A 15,936-nucleotide genomic window follows, 5' to 3' on the forward strand; every position below is an offset into this window, starting at 1 on the left:
GCTCAAGGGGCGCAGGCAGGGGGCAGGCGTCTGGAGGGGCACCTCTCCCGCACCCCCTGGCCCGGGGGATCTACGTGCTTCCCATCGGCGATGCGGACGCGGCTGCAGCAGCGACCTCGTCGTACAGGTATGGGGCTGGGGACGGGGAGCGCATCGCGTCCAGACCCGGTGGGCGGAGGAAACCGAGGCCCGGGAGCCAGGAGGACACGGGTGGGTGGGGGCGAGGGGGCGCCTGGAACCCCCATCCCACACGACTTCGAGAGCGGCGGGCGGCCTCGAAGATCATTCCCTTTGGCCCCTGGGCGCGGCAGGGGTCTCTTCGCTGCTCCCCGACCCGCCTCAGAGTGAATGAGCGAATACCTCCGCCGACGGAGAGCTCACTACCTCACCTCCAGCCCCGCACCCATCTCGGGCTGCGCCGTCAGAAAGCCTGCCTTGGAGGTGAATCTGCTTCCCTTTAACTCCCACCAGGTGGGCCCGGCCTCAGGAGGGGTGCGCGCAGGCGGACTGCCTGAGCCCCCTCTGGCCCGTGCGCTCTGGGGGATTGGTGGTGAGGCCCAAGCAGCTGGGCTGTTAAAAACACTGCCCCTTTGAGCAGTTACTTCGCTCCCAGGAATTGCCCGGGGGTGGGGTGGGGGTGGGGGGTGGAGCTAAGGAATATAAGGTCCGTTGCAACATGTACAGGAGCAAGGTGGAAACAACTCCCTGTCCCGCGGAGGGGCTGGATAGTTGCAGCTCCGCCGAAGGATGGGCCACTGGGAGCCGAGAAGGTACTGATAACAGAAGCTCCTCAATAGGCCCAGGTCAAACCAGCAAGATGCAAAACAGCATGCCTGCTACTCCGCTTTCAAAGGGGTGTTGATGTACACATACAAGCAAGGAGATCGCTGAGGGGTGGTAACCTGGGGGGGGGGGGGGCGGAATGCTGCTAGCGAGGAAGGAGACCGACTTTGCACTTTACTCTGTCTCACACTGTCGCTTTAAAAAGAAAAAGCGCCCAGGTGTTACCTTTTAAAAGCAAACAATATTCTGCCTTGGCCGGTCGGCCGGCGGCGCACCGAAAGACCGAGGGTTTGATTCCAGGTCTAGGGCACATACCTCCGTTGCAGATTTGATCCTCGACCTCAGTCGGGTGGTGGGGAATGCAACCAATCCATGTGTCTCTCACAGGGATGTTTCTGACGCTCCCCACCTTCCTCTCTCCCTCCCACGCTCTCTAAAAAAATCAATGGAAAAAATATCCTCAGGTGAGGAGTAACCAAAAATAAATAAATAAAATTTTAGAGGGAAGCCCTGGCTGGTTTGGCTCAGTGGGTAGAGTGTCAGCCTGCGGACGGAAGGGTCCCAGGTTCGATTCCCGCCAAGGGCACATGCCTGGGTTGTGAGCTCGATCCCCAGCGGGGGACGTGCAGGAGGCAGCCCATCAATGGTTCTCTCTCATCATCGATGTTTCTGTCTCTCCCTCTCCCTTCCTCTCTAAAATCAATAAAATATATTTTTAAAAAATGTTAGAGGGGAAAAAACACTTCTATTATAAGCGTCCTTATAGCTAAATCTTTGTTCTTATAATAATTTCTTTAGTATAAATTCCTACTTGTGGTATTAAAGGAGCAAAAGGTATAAACTTTCCACGTCAGTTTTATTTTCGAATCAACTGTATTTTTTTTCTTTAATCCTCACCCGAGGATATTTTTTCACTTATTATTTTTAAAGAGAGTGGAAGAGAGAGGGAAAGAAATAGCAATGTGAGAGAAACCTATTAATTGGTTGCCTCCTGCACGAGCCCTGACCAGGGCCTGGGCCGGGGAGGAGCCTGCAACCGAGGTACGTGCCCTTGACTGGAATCAAAGCCGGGACCTTTTGGTCGTCCGCAGGCCAATGCTCTGTCTACTGAGCCAAACCGGCTGGGGCTCGAATCAACTGAGATATAATTTCCATACAGTGACATACATCCACTGTAAGTGGATGACTGGTAGAAGCCTGGGCACCACCACCATTATCAAGGCATGTAGAACGTTCCACCGCCTTCACGGGCCTGCAGTTTTTAAGAGCTCGATGGGGAGTGATTGTTAGCGGGTGGTCTGTGTTCATGGACTCCTGTTCTCTGCGTGTGGGGGTCGGGGCAGGGAAGGAGGTGGTGGGTCCTGACTGCTGCACTCTGGGGCCCTGAGCCAGGAGGTCTGGGAGGACAGCGGTCCTGGGTGTGCAGCGCCTTCACGAGGCTGATGCCCCGGGGGCCAGCAGCAGGACAGGGGGTGATGGCAGGGAGCAGCTTCCAAGAGTCAGAACTGACGGGCAGGGAGCAGGGAGCAGGGAGCAGGGAGCAGCTGCCTCGTGTGGCACTGGCTCCTCCTCGCTGGATGTTTGGAGGCTGGGCTTTAGAAGCGGTCCCTCCTCCGTGTGAGCAGATGGCAGGTCTGAACGTCCTGCGGGGTCCTCCCCGCTCCAGTGACACGACCGGCACTAGCTGCCACTCTGCGTAGCACGTACTGGGCACCAGGCTCAGGACTTCCTCCGGTTGTCTCCCCAAGACCTCACAGGAACCTCTGCAATCAGCTCCGTCTTGTCGAGCAGCTGGCACAGGCCCAAGGAGCAGGCAGTGGCACCGTGTGTCTCACCTCAGACCAAATGTGTACCCCACAGGCTATTCCCTAGGGTGCCGCCTCCTGAGTCACTGCAGTGGTGGCCCCGCTTCCTGGTGTGTAGCCTGGTGGGTCACTTGGCCTCTCTGCCCCTTCCTCATCTGTGGAACAGAAATAGTGGGAGTCCAAACCCCCGAGACAGGACCACTGTGGAACCCGGCCAGCAGGCCTCTGGGACCCTCCCCTCTCATCTCTGGGCCGGGCATGAACAGTCCTTCCTGCTGCCTTCTTGAAAGGGTAGTCGTGACCGCTTCACCCAGCAGGTCCTGCCCGGCCTGGCCCCTGGTGTCCATGTGCGAACTGACCTGCCTGGCCCCTGGTGTCCATGTGCGAACTGACCTGCCTCACTTGCCGCCAGGCTCCCTCCTCCTGAGCAGCTCCTCAGCACCTGTGGCCCAGGTTCTAGCTCCAAACACTCCCAGAAGGGCCCCTAACACTCCCAGAAGGGCCCCTTCCTGGGCCGGTCAGCTGAAGGGCCAGCAGTTAAAGTGCAAGACTTGACTCCCACTTTTCCAGCTGCTGGACAGGAAGGCTCCTAATTGTGTGCACATGGAGCAGTAGCTGCATTTTTCAGCCGAGGAAATAAAGGCTCTGAGCAGATTTGTTTGAAGCTGCATTGGGCTGAGAACCAGGCCTCCGGGCCCTCGGTCCTGGGCTCTCTGAGTGGCCCTGGGCAGACCCCTGCCCCTCAGTGGGAGGGTGAGCAGCCTCCTGGGTCCAGCATGAGGTGGACAGTAGACCCTGCTTGGTTAGAGGCACGTTGGTCTTGGCTAGTCCTACGTTTTTATTATTTATATTATCTTGGCCAGATCCCTTAGTCTGCCTTCCTCTCCTGAGCAGTCACCAGGTCCCGGGGATCCCATCTTTGATCCCTTCTATTCCCTGGTTCCGCCCCCCTCACCTGGGCTCCAGCACCAGCCCTGCCTGAGGAGCAGCGCCAGGCACGGTGCTAGCCCCTGGTGCTGGCTGCTTCCTGCTTGGTGACCCCTGTAGCCACCTTAGGCAGCAGCTTGGGAACCAAACCCTAGGCCCAGCTCAGTTTGGGGACAGACGGGCTTGCCCAGGGGAGGACCTGCTCCCCCAGGAGAAACAGAGCAGCAGATGGCTCAGGCAGCCGGTCTCGGGAGCCCTGCAGCTTCAGCGGCAAAACTGATCCGATAGGGCCCTGGCCCGCTCGCCTCCTGGCATCCGAGTGCTGACCCCGGACAGACACGGCTGCTCCCTGCACACGCGGCCCAGCTGCACCGCTGCCAAGAAAAGGCAGCTTTGTTGACTGCAGGGCCTGAAACCAGGCCAGGGCTGTGGGTGGGATGAGACGGGAGTGGATCCAGCCCACACGTGGTGCTGCCCAGCCAGCTGGACACTTTCCACCGAATACAGCCTCCGCCAGGCCAGGTGCTCCTGTGGACACAGCAGGGCTCTGCCTTCCTGAGCTCACCGGCTAGTAGTGTTGATGTAATTAAAATAGGCCTTTTCTGTTCAGAGGAATTAAGTTTTCATCTAAAGAATGCTACTCCCAGGACACTTGCCACCTCCCCCCAGGAAACTGGCTTTCCCTGCTGCATGCCACCTCCCCTCCCTGCACCGATGCTTGAGTGCAGAGCCTTGCAAAAGAGCCAGACCATCTTGTAGGGTTTACGATGATCACTATGATTATTCTCTTTTGCACGAGTTAAGACAAATGGTTAAAAACTAGAAGTAACATTGAGCCTTATTTTCCTTCTCACTTGTAACCAGGGGCGGAGGACTGCTGTGCTGGGCACTCTCCAGGCCGGCACCTCCTCTGGGCACGGGGTCCTCAGTAACCTGTGCTGCAAGTGGGCACCTTCCCTGGCTCTGGGCCGCTGGGGCCCCTGAGGCGACCCAGAGACAATGCAGGGACCACTAGAGGGAAGGGCTGGGGCTTGGCTGTCTCCTAGGCCCAGCACACACCAGGTATTTGCAGTTTGGGACGAGTAAGACGCAAGTGCCAACGGTTCTTTCCTAACTCTCCGCACAGCTGAGCCAGCTGCTCACCTGCAACATGGGCGTCAAGTTTCTGCTGCTACTTCCTTGGGGGGTCAGGTGAGCCAACTTCACGGTGCAGGTGGAGACTCAGAAGTGACGGGCACAGCTAGATGCGCTTCCTCCAGGAAGTGGCTGTGCCCGAGCAGCACACACCCTTTGCAACTACAACTAGTTTTTGTGAGGGAGGAGCCGCCGGAGCCGAAGCAGCGTTTCAGCAGTGGGCATGGCCGGGGATTCTCCGCGAAGCACGGGCCAGGGCAGTGGCCCTGCAGGAGCAGGGGCGGCGGCGGCTGACTCTGTGAGGTTGTGACCCTGGTCTCTGTTCCAGGCAGGAATTCCAGGCCTGGACTGGAGTCAAGCCAGCAAGATCCACAAAGGCGAAACCGACCACGGTGATCACAGCCCACAGCTCGGGATGGGCCGGCGGCCCTGGGGCCGGCTTCCAGGTCAGCCTGAGCTGGTGCTGCAGGGCCTGTGGGACAGGCCTTTCTCCTCCCCGCCCCCGCTCACCCACCCTCAGATTAGGGCCTAGGGGTCGGACTGCAGGGTGTAAATGGCATTATGGCTGGGGCAGCAGTGTCTAAACAGAAACCCAAGGTCCTTTGCACTGGCCAGGTGGTGTCCCCAGTGCTGGCTTCTCGGGTGAGCAGGTGTCTTTCCCGCCCAAGTCCCAGTCTTACCTTTGACCGCCAAGCAGTAGTGACAGGCATTCGCGAGGAGATGGAAGGGAGGTGGGGACTGTTCAGCTCCCGATTCCACCTGGAGGCGGCTTCAGGGAGCAGGATGGAAGGTCATGTGCCATATCTGACCTACTATGCAGTGACCCTGCCCACTGTGGAGGTTCCCCCGAAGACCCTTCAGGTTAGTAGCTTCAACTCGCAGAGGACAAAGGGGGGCCGAGAGGAGGAACTGTTTCCGGAGCTGAGGGAGGGAAGTGGAGGGAGAGGCCCACTGATCTGTGCCATGTCTTGTGTTTCAGGTCCCTGAGGTGAGGAAGACGTTCACTCCTAACGCCTCAGCCATCTTCCAGGCTCCGGCTCCCCGGGTCCTCAATGTATGACTCCCACCGAGCAGAGCCAGCGGGCTGGAAACGGGTGAGATCTGGGACCGACAGTCCCCTGCTGTCAGAGGGGGACGGCTCCTGCCTTCTCACCCTGGGGTGCACTCCCCCCAGCTGCCACCGGGCTGCAGGCCTGGCGCAGAAGGACATGGCACCACTCAGCCCAACTCTGGACCTCAGCCATCCTCGGGAAGCGTGCGAAGGCTCCCCATCTTTTAATTGCCCGTTTGGGCCGCCCTTATTTTTAAACCGCAAGAACTCGAGGATGAATTCTGTTGTGAACTGAACTGGCCCAGGGGCGCTGAGGCATGTGGACAGCAGGTCCCTGAAAGAGCCAGTCATGCCCGCTGTTTTCCTGGCTGCATGGTAACTTACAGCCTGCGGTAACCAAGGTAACGTTCTTGGCTGTTCCTACAAATGGTCCCACATGTTCAAGCTGTAGAAGGAACCTTAGGTTATCACCTGCATGTGATCCATAATTAGCAGCAAGAAGTTGCCAAAAGAAACAGAATATCAATCACAGGGTTTCAATTTTAAAGACATAGTTTCTTTATGGCCAAGATGACCCTGGTGTTTTTTTCTGTTTTTTATTTATTTCAGAGAGGAAGGGAGAGGGATAGAAAGAAACATCAATGATGAGAGAGAACATTGATTGGCTTCCTCCTGCACACCCCCTACTGAGGACTGAGCCCACAACCCAGGCATGTGCCCTTGACTGGAATTGAACCTGGGACTCTTTAGTCCGCAGGCCGACGCTCTATCCATTGAGCCAAACCGGCTTGGGTGACCCTTACGTTTTTAACAAAGAATTTCTCGGGATGCGTGCTTGAAGTATTGAATGAATGAATGCCATTTACCTTGTGGAAGGTTTCTGAGCCCCACATTTTCTTACTACTTCCAGTTTCCCCCTTAACGTATTGATAACTAGAAGGGAACTACCATCCACACTGGCTAAGAATTAAGAGCTTTCTTTTGTAATTTTCAACTTTTATTTACTGATTTTAGAGAGAGGAAGGGAGAAATATCGCTTTGCTGTTCTACCCCATTCATGCGTTCACTGGCTATTTCTTGTATGTGCCCTGACTAGGGATCAAACCCACAACCTTGGCGTATTGGGATGATGCTCTAACCAAGTGAGCTACATAGCCATGGTTGGGAGCTTTTAAAAAAAATTCTAATTTAATGTTATTTTAAAGATATATATTTGTATTGATTTCAGAGAGAGGGAGGGTGTTACATTAATAATGAGCATCATTGATCGGCTGCCTCTTGCATGCCCCCTACTGGGGATGGAGCCCACAACGCAGGCATGTGCCCTGACTGGGAATTGAACTGTGACCTCCTGGTTCCTAGGTAGATGCTCAATCACTGAACCACACCAGCCGGGAGCTTTTTTTTCCTTTTCTTTTTTAAAAGAAGACTGCAGTATTAGCTTCATTCCCTGAAAGTCCTTAAAATGTCATCTACACCAGCCTTTATTCTCAAGCCTGCCCTGCTAGTGACAGGGAGCTCACTGCCTGTTGAGGAGGCAGCTCATTTTGTCTTTGGAAAACTCTTTCCTTTAAAATTCCAGCCAGTGCGTCTGTGGGGAACAAGCCTGGTCCCCTCTTTGCACAGCAGCCCTTCAAACCCTTGAAGGCGTTTATGTCCCATCTTTAAGATGGAGGCACAGCCTAGGTCAATTTGGTGTAAGGAGGCACAAGGATTCCCTTTGGACTTTTCTCTCTCCAGCCCGAGGGGACTCTAGTCTGGAGCACTTATTTCAGCCACAAGAGGTGACATTTGGGTCTTAGAAGCCCTTCAGCGTGGAGGTGGGGCTGTGTTTTAGCTCAGGCTGCAAAGGGAGTGACCCCTCAGAGGTGCTAGCTCTGGTAGGATAGCCCTTCCCCTCATTCCAGCAAAGGAAATGCTCCGAGAATCATTTTAAAGGCAAAACCATATGCTGACACAAAGGGTTCTATTATTTCAGGCTTCATTGGTTTGCACATTAGATGTTGCTAAAAGAGACTGCTGCAGGGCATTCTGTGGGAAATGAACAGATTAATGAGACAGTTTCAGATTTTACTAAAACGCAAAAATATACTATTTCAATTTTTTGTTTATTTCTTTAATTATAAACGAGCACCTTCTCCTGCAATTTCCTTCATCCTCCTCTTGATAATAAGCACTTGAATGTCTCCCGGCTGCAGCTGATACCTGGAGGCTCACTGAGCCCGAGAACCCTCGCTTGGCTGCAGTCCACACCGGCGTTGCATGTGGCCTCTCACAAAACCCACCGACCTCCCGCCACTTAGCTCCCCCCGTGCCCCCCTCCCAGGAGCCTAGGTAAACAACTGTCTTTGAAGCTAGTCTTGGGCTCAGATCTTGACCTCCATTCGCTAGCTGTGAGCAGTTTAAGCTTCCGTTTCCTCGTCTGCAAAATGAGGCAAACCCCCTGACCTGGCTACGAGTCTGGGTGTTATGTGCAGGGTGCTTAGGACAGTAAGCAGAGTACAGCTTTGTAATAATTCTTTCCTACCCCTTTCTCAGGGAGCCAGCTCTATTCTCATGTGCAGCTTTGCTCCATCTCCCCCGATGCTGACACAGTCCCTCCCACTCAGACCTGCCCTCCACACGGCACACCTGGCGGTGCCTTCCCTCCCCGAGCCTGCCTCTTGCTGGCACACTTGCATGCCCAAAGACCTTTTTGAATTGCACTAGAACAGGGCTTTTCAAACACCCCAACCTGACAACCTTCCTAACCAGACTTCATTAATTAAAAGGACATCTGGGTTCGAAGAAACTTCCTCTCACTGGCTCTAGGTCTTAGTAAGGCCTAACGTGTTACCGGAGTGGACTTAAGAAGCCACTGACCCGGCTGGTGTGGCTCAGTGGTTGAGTGTCTCCAGGTTAGGGTTCAATTCCCAGTCAGGGCACATGCTCAGGTTGCAGGCTCAGTCCGCAGAGGGGGCATGCAAGAGGCAGGTGATCAACGATTCTCATCATTGATGTTTCTCTCCCTCTCTGAAATCAATAAAAATATACTTTAAAAAAAGTTAATTAAAAAAAAAGGGCAATTGAGACAACAGTTTCAACCATGTGGTCCCAAATCACATATATAATACACAGTGACAAATGCATTGGAATATTAATGGTAGATATCCTTAAGATGCGGATTTACGGGTAATTAAATTTTTTACTCATTATATTTACTAAAGTTTCTATATAATAAGCACTTTTGTATTAATTCTGTAAAGAGAAAAGTTTTTAAAAATAAAAGACGGTTCAATCTGTTAGCTAACGTCAGCCAAAAGGAAGAGTTCAATATTCCTGATTCCATAAGCAAGGTTAGCCCCGCCGGCAGCGCCTCCACCAGCTGGAGGCGGCCCAGAGGCCCCGAGGAGGGAAGCCCTGCGGTCCTTTCAGCTGGTCATTCAGAGCAAGTCCTGCTCTGTGGTGCTTCGAACTCAGAAACCCGCCTCAAATACTAATCCTTCCGCACCTGTGAATTTAGTAACGCCAGGACTTTAGGCTAAACTACGAGAGCAGCTTCTGAGGAAGCCTGGGCCCTGCAGCCCGCCCACACCGTCCTCAGCACGGCGCGGCCTGTGTCGGGTCTCTGGCTGAGAGAACACGCAGGAAGGGAGCCCAGCAGTGCCCCGTTCTCCTTCCTCCAGGCACTCAGCTCCCTGAAGGTCAGCACTAGTGAGGTCTGGTCCCAAGAAAGCTCTACACTTGGATGTCACAAAGCCCCTCCCTGTGAAGGAAGGGCTTTCCAGCCTTTGGTTCTCAGGAAGGGTGGACACAGAGCGGTCATTCTGAAATGTTTCTGCATTTCTGTAGTTTTTAGCCATCATGATAGCAGATGGCCAGGCAGGACTGTCTCAGGAGTAACTTCTTCAAGACCTCAGTACAGACAGTTCTCTCCTGCCAGCCACACCTGCGCGTGTCAGGCAGAGCTGGTCCCTCTCCACGTGGCTGTGAGGAGGCTCTGAGCTCAGCTCAGCAGCTTTCCTTTGCCTCGAGCTGTCGGAAATCAGTATGTCCAGTGTCAACATGGATCTTCCAAAATTTTTTCAGACACGTAACTGTTATCCTTTACCTTGCACAGATAGCCTCATGTTCTTTTTTGGAAAGAAGAGGGAGAATTTAACACAAATACCTATACCTTTGCCCCATCCTGGCTCTTTCTAACGCAATATAAGAAGAACTCGATCAAAGTGTAGTGATTCAAATTCAGAAAACGCATCACAAATACTAAAAGATTTATTGTAGGTATTTCTGTTACACAATTATATTACACATTATGATACAAATACAGACATATGGGGGCTGTTAAGTCATTTAATATTTCTTTTTCAAAAAGGTAATTTCTTTAGGCTTTCATCCCTGTAGTCCGTCCGTTCTCACTGGGATGAAACTCTGTCCCGTGGCTGTCACATTCCACTGCTGAATGAACCCACGCACTTGCCCACACCCCATCCGTGTGTGACTAGCTGAGCCTTTACTACCTATTTTACCACTAAGCCAGGGGCACCCTTGCCTTACTGAACAGACCTCCTCCTGCATCTGTAATCCTCAGATGAATAAAAGTGGGTAGATTTCTCATGGTGTCACCTCCCCACCTTCTTTTCCTGACAAACATCTGCAGGACTCATGAAAACACGAGTCATGTTGCCTAGATAAGTTCCTCTGACTCTGACTCACAGGTTTCAAATGGTCTTCGGCAGCTTCCTGACTGGGAATAAACTCATTACTTCCACAGACTGTTAGGAGGCCTGGGTAGCGGACCTTCAGTGGAACTGGACGTCATCCAGGTACAGGGCTACCTTCCTCCTCACTTCTCCCTCCCCCCTGCTCATGGACCGTCTATTCTCACTGCTGAGCAGGCACCCCTGTCTTTCGGCTTCAGCAGTCATTTCTCCACCTTTAAGGCACTCACAGTGTTTCTTTGAAACACTTTCCTTCTTGCAAAAAAAAACATGACTGAGAAGGGGAAATGGAATCTGACAAGACAGACAGTCCTGGCGGGGCTGTCGCAGGAGCTGCTCCCGCTGGCCGTTCAGCCTGGTGCAGCCTGGGTGGCCCGAGCACTGTGGCACCAGCTCGCTGCCTGGCACACACACGAAGCTGTGTGAGACTGCCAGGAGCCGGCATTTGTGGGCATTGTCTAGTATGAACATATTAAGAGCTCCTGGTTATACTCGAACCTTTCCAGACCAATGCTGGAATGTATCTGTTCCTTGCCTGTGACTTGTCCATCCCTCCTCTCTGAGACTGGCTGTACTGATGCTCCCGTGCTCCATAAAGTAAGACTTCTGCTCAGGCTGCAACCTCCGGGTCTTTGTTTTCCGCACAGCATTACCGCATCCTGTCACCGATGCCTGTGGGCCGAGTGCCAATTCTCCACACCGTGGCCACCCGCTGAGTGCTGAGCCCAGTCCTTCAGGTGTTGCCAGGTTAACCGCTGGGCTGCCTATAACCCACCCACAGAATGGGCGAAATCTCTAGCCTGCCAGACTCATGTTCTCCTCCTGGAGGGAGAGTCAGGCCAAGGTTCCCCCTTGAGGACGCCCCAAGGGGAGAAGGACCTCATACACAGGCCTGGCCCAGCTCTGGACCCTCTAGTGAGCTTTACAGAGAGTGGACAGATGCAAGCTGACAGCATGCACCCACAGCTTCACCCCAGAACCAGGAAGCCTGTGTCCTAAAGGGATCTGACCTGGGACTGAACACTCTGGTGATTCACTGAACTAGGTGGAGGGAACGGTGCGTTAACCATGATATTCTGAGGCACAGACACCTCCTTCCCCAAACAGAAGAGTCATCACAGTGCAAAGCTTCGGCTGCAGCTACAGATCCTGCTTTTCTAGGGGTGTCTTCATTCCACTCACTGATCTTCATTCAGTATCCCCATGTGTTTGTTTGTGAGGAAGTCCAGAAAAGGAATGTTGCAAATGGCCTGGTGAATGTTAGTCACTGTAATTTCTTTGGGAATCCTGGTCCAAAAAACAAAGGCGGTTAGGTGCAATTCTCTCAAGTATCTACTAGTTTATCTAAAGGGCCATCTCCTGCACAGGCCCTGGTGGGGGGTAATGGTAAGTGACAAGGCATGGTTTAGGGCAGTGGTCGGCAAACTCATTAGTCAACAGAGCCAAATATCAACAGTACAACGACTGAAATTTCTTTTGAGAGCCAAATTTTTTAAAGTTAAACTATATAGGTAGGTACATTGTTATTAACTTAATTAGGGTACTCCTAAGGCTTAGGAAGAGCCACACTCAAGGGGCCAAAGAGCCGCATGTGGCTCGCGAGCCGCAGTTTGCCGACCATGGGCTTAGGGCCACTTGGGGAGTGGCCGGGGGCATTCTCTCTCTTCTCTCCTATTAATTTTTTTAAACTTTGGTGAAGACTTGGCCTACCTACTTTATTCAGCCATATTTAGGACTCAAATCTGACTTCCCAGCCACAGGTATGACATGGACTTCAAAAAGCTGGTTGAATGATTAAGAAAAAGATGCTGAGGACTGAGAAAAAGGACGCCACGTGCAGCGCAGAACAATGGTATTCTGTGGCTCAGTCTTCGCAGACTGAGAGCTGAGTCAAAGTACCCAGGGCTCTGGGCCTCAGGGCCTGTCTCCTGGGAAGACGGTAGATGGAGTCCTGCCGGGCCACGTGTGATGTCAAATGTTCTCATCAAAAGCACCAGTCCCCCCATCTCCACAATCAGGCCAGGGGGCAGGCAGGGGCCCAGAAGGCACTCAGCCCGCTCCTGGACTTCAAGTGGACAGGAAGCGGATCACCAGACGCCTCTGTGCCCGATGCCACATTCCTGTGAAGGCTGACCTCGTGCTCTGACAGGCCTCTACGTCTGTCCGCAGTCACTCTTACAACTTTATCACAATGAGATAAAATATTTGTTTCCTCTGAAAGGAATGCCAGGATGTGGAACAAGGGCCTGGCTACCATTCTGTCAGGGCCCAGGAAAAGAACAAAACTCAGTGTCCCAATCAATGATAATGAGAGCGGCAGCAAGCTAGCGGGGAGCCTGTGAGTGGGCTTCGCAGCCAGGGAGCTCTGGGTCTGCCTCTAGGTTCATCATGGATGTGTTGGTAAAGCCAGGGAAGATCACCTTACAAAGCCAGGTTTCCCAATTTCCAAAAGGGGACTATGGGCTTTGCAATGAAAAAAAAATCAGGTAATATATGGATGCCTGGCCCCAACGTCTGGCATGTAATGGACACTGTTACTATCTTTAATTGCAAAGAGCTGGTAATTGTCCAACCCTGGAGCATAGCAGAGCCCTACTGAACGGTATCCACAGAGCCGTGACTGGGCAGATGCAGACTCTGGGCAAATCTGAGCTTCCACCACCAACAGGTTTTCTCAGAATAACCAACTAGAACCTGGAGTCTGTCTGCCTCTGAGAATGTTCCAGGCACAGACACCTCCATCTCCTCCTGGACTGACTTAAGTATAAAACATCTTAATGAGCAACTGAACTGTCAGGAAGTATCTGCAGGCCCGACACCATGGAGTGCAGAGAGAACGGTACCTGTTGTGGGATGCTGCCTGGTATCCGACCGCCAACGCCTGCCTCAGGATGTCACTCACCAGCTGCTCTGTAGCCTGCAACAGAACACGCTGTTACTCTCGCAACGGCCACCTGCTCTCAGGCAAGAAGGGCTAGATTTGACCCCAGCCCATACCCTACGCCTTGGAAACAACTGTGCCTAAGGGTCAGAAGTCCTCCAGGAAAAATTAAAAGTGGGAATAACAGACCACACAGAGTAGGCCACAATGACAGAAGCCACGACTCCCAGTGGAATGGGGTGATTCTCAATCAGAAGTTGTTTTTAAAGGAAACAAGGGGAGGGTTACTTGGCACCCTCTGCTGCGGGAAGGACACCAGGAAAGGAACAGCTGAACTCGGGCTGGGCTGGAGAGTGGGGCTACTTCTCTGCTGTGTTGTGATCTGTGCAGGAAACCCAAGGCACTGCCTTTGTCACCTCCTGAAGCAGAGAGAGCACCGACTCTCACCTCCAATTCCTTAAAAAGCACTTGAAGTAACACTAAAAATATCACAGTGACGTCAGGAAAGCAACTCTAATTGGAGATGCGTTTACACTTAGAAGAACCATACTTCACTTCACTTAAAAGTCCGAAGACAAAAAAGAGAAAACTTTAAGCCTGAACACGGTGAGAAATCTTAAAACTTGTGGGCCTCTCCGGTTTGGCTCAGTTGGCCTATAGATGAAAGGGTCCCAGGTTTGATTCCAGTCACCGGCATGTACCTCGCACCTCAGTGGCAGGCTCGATCCCCAGCCCCAGGCCAGGGTGCATATGGGAGGCAACCAATCGATGTGTGTCTCACATCAATGTTTCTTTTTCTGTCTCTCCCCATCCCTTCCACTCTCTCTAAAAACCAATGGAAAAATATCCTCGGGTGAGGATTAACAACAACAAAACACAAAAGAAAACCTTGTCATCTCTGTTCTGTTTGTCCTTGTCCCTTACCCTAAACAGCTTGCCACCCATCCAGCCTGCCCCACCTGGCTGGCCCTCTGCTGCCAGCAGGCACCCACCTTTAAAATCATGTCCTCCACCACCGACGCATACACGTTCCTGTGAAGCGCCACGGGCTGCAGGGTGATCCCAATCTGGAAGAGCCAAAGGAAGCATTAGCTCCAATTTGCACATGAGAACAGCCTCTTTAAACAAAGCACATTTCTCTGATACCCAAGGAGATGTCCAGCTGGAAAAGATATCCTATTTCTCATGATTCTAAGTGATGGTTAAAAATGCTATTATAATGCCACAGTTACCCCCACATCCTCTTCATGGGAGACCATGATCAGAATTTGCCATGAATCCCGATAGTGGGATTAAAACACTGGAAAGTCTGGACTCAGACTAAGGCACTGTTTGCAAAAGGTGGTGCAGATATACTTGGAAATAGTGCCTGGCTGCGTTTTTCACTTCCTCCTGCAAGTGACAACACACACTGCCTTTCACTGTGGGTCCTGAGTAACTGTAGGTGCAGATGCTGGACAGCTGCTGAGCTCTCTCAAAGAGGACAACTGCTCTCCTGTGCTATCAGGTGCATCTGCACCGCAGACAGGGCACCGGGGGCTATGGAAATGCAAGGGGAAGCTCACCCTCTGAAGTCTGACTTGGAAAGATTATGATGTGCCTCCCTCACGAGAGAAAGGTGTTTCTACTGAGGCAAATGAGAAAAAAGGAGATGGAAAATAACAAAATCTACTGCCTTTGCTTTAATTCCACGCTCAGCAAGCACCCTTTTCACGTGTAATTAACTTCTGTGTTGCCCAAGGGAAACACAGCCCGAGTTTATCAGGTGAATGTCCGAGCATCTCGCACCTGGTTTGTGATCTAGCGTCACCACAAGCCGCAGCCCCTACCTTCTGTGTGATGTCGCCAATAAACTCAGCCCCTGGTGTTGGTGGCAGGTAGAATTTCATTTCTTCCTGCTTCTCCTCCTGCTCTTTTTTGACGTTTATCTGCAATGGCTCTGAGAGGTTGAGGACGTCCACCTCCTCCTCGTTCTCCGGCTCTCTCTTCTGAAACTGCTGGAGGTCCTCCAGCTTCCGGCACAGGCTGTCGGCAGAGGAGAATGACGACGGGCACTCTAAAGGAGAGGTGATCAGGCTCAGAACAGCTGTGGTGACCAAAGAAAAGGACTTGCCACCTGGGTAAGACCAGGGGCCTGAGACCCAGAGAAGAGGAGTAAGTATCAAGGGAACTGAGCGTCTGGCCCTAAAATGCGATGGTTCTGTAATTATGAGAACTAGTAACTCATGAGGTAGACAAGCAGAAGGCACCCTGCTAGGTGTACGTTGATATCACTGCCACCTGAGATGACACAGCCAGTACATAATTCTGACTCATACCACCCAAAACTAGACCATCTCCCCACCCCTCAAATATTAATGACTAATTTTTTTCATATTTTTAAATGTGGATAATTTAGAAATGTGCAGTGAAGAAAATGAAAATCACCCATGTTCTCACTGTTCAGAGAGAAGTACTGCTATCATTTTAGGTACAGCTCACACCCAGTCTTTCATAAGCTGATTTACACAAAACCTAACAAAGAGCATTAGAACTTCAAGCCGGCAGGGGCTCTAGGCATGTTCCAGTGCAGCTGTCGCCAACCGGTGGTCCGTGGACCTCAGGTGGTCCGTGAGGTCGAAAGGTTGGCGACCGCTGGTCTAGTGCACCCCTCAC

General features: G+C 52.4%; 2 protein-coding genes across 12 annotated transcripts in view; one reads left to right on the forward strand and one right to left on the reverse strand.

The window, feature by feature from the left end:
- The first annotated feature begins 5,115 nt into the window (after positions 1–5,115).
- Positions 5,116–6,345, forward strand: MAP6D1 (MAP6 domain containing 1). The gene is made up of 2 exons (XM_023750487.1): positions 5,116–5,510; positions 5,629–6,345. The coding sequence occupies exons 1-2, from the start codon at positions 5,211–5,213 to the stop codon at positions 5,707–5,709; spliced, it is 381 nt and encodes a 126-aa protein (XP_023606255.1). The 5' UTR covers positions 5,116–5,210; the 3' UTR covers positions 5,710–6,345.
- Positions 6,346–9,936: 3,591 nt separating this feature from the next.
- YEATS2 (YEATS domain containing 2) overlaps positions 9,937–15,936 on the reverse strand; it is a 73,578-nt gene continuing 67,578 nt past the window's right edge. For 7 of the 11 annotated variants that reach the window (XM_023750631.1, XM_023750627.1, XM_023750632.1 and 4 more), the window contains 4 exons: positions 15,111–15,415; positions 14,274–14,348; positions 13,244–13,317; positions 9,937–11,687 (listed from right to left, as the gene is read on the reverse strand). In XM_023750631.1, coding sequence (XP_023606399.1) covers positions 11,579–11,687; positions 13,244–13,317; positions 14,274–14,348; positions 15,111–15,415 — 563 coding nt within the window. In that variant the 3' untranslated portion in view covers positions 9,937–11,578. Of the gene's footprint in view, positions 11,688–13,243; positions 13,318–14,273; positions 14,349–15,110; positions 15,416–15,936 lie in introns of those variants that run through there. The other 4 variants (XM_023750630.1, XM_023750629.1, XR_002828240.1 and 1 more) reach the window with 3 other exon arrangements.

Source organism: Myotis lucifugus, unplaced genomic scaffold (assembly GCF_000147115.1).
Source record: "Myotis lucifugus unplaced genomic scaffold, Myoluc2.0 scaffold_14, whole genome shotgun sequence".
Classification (NCBI taxonomy): domain Eukaryota; kingdom Metazoa; phylum Chordata; class Mammalia; order Chiroptera; family Vespertilionidae; genus Myotis; species Myotis lucifugus.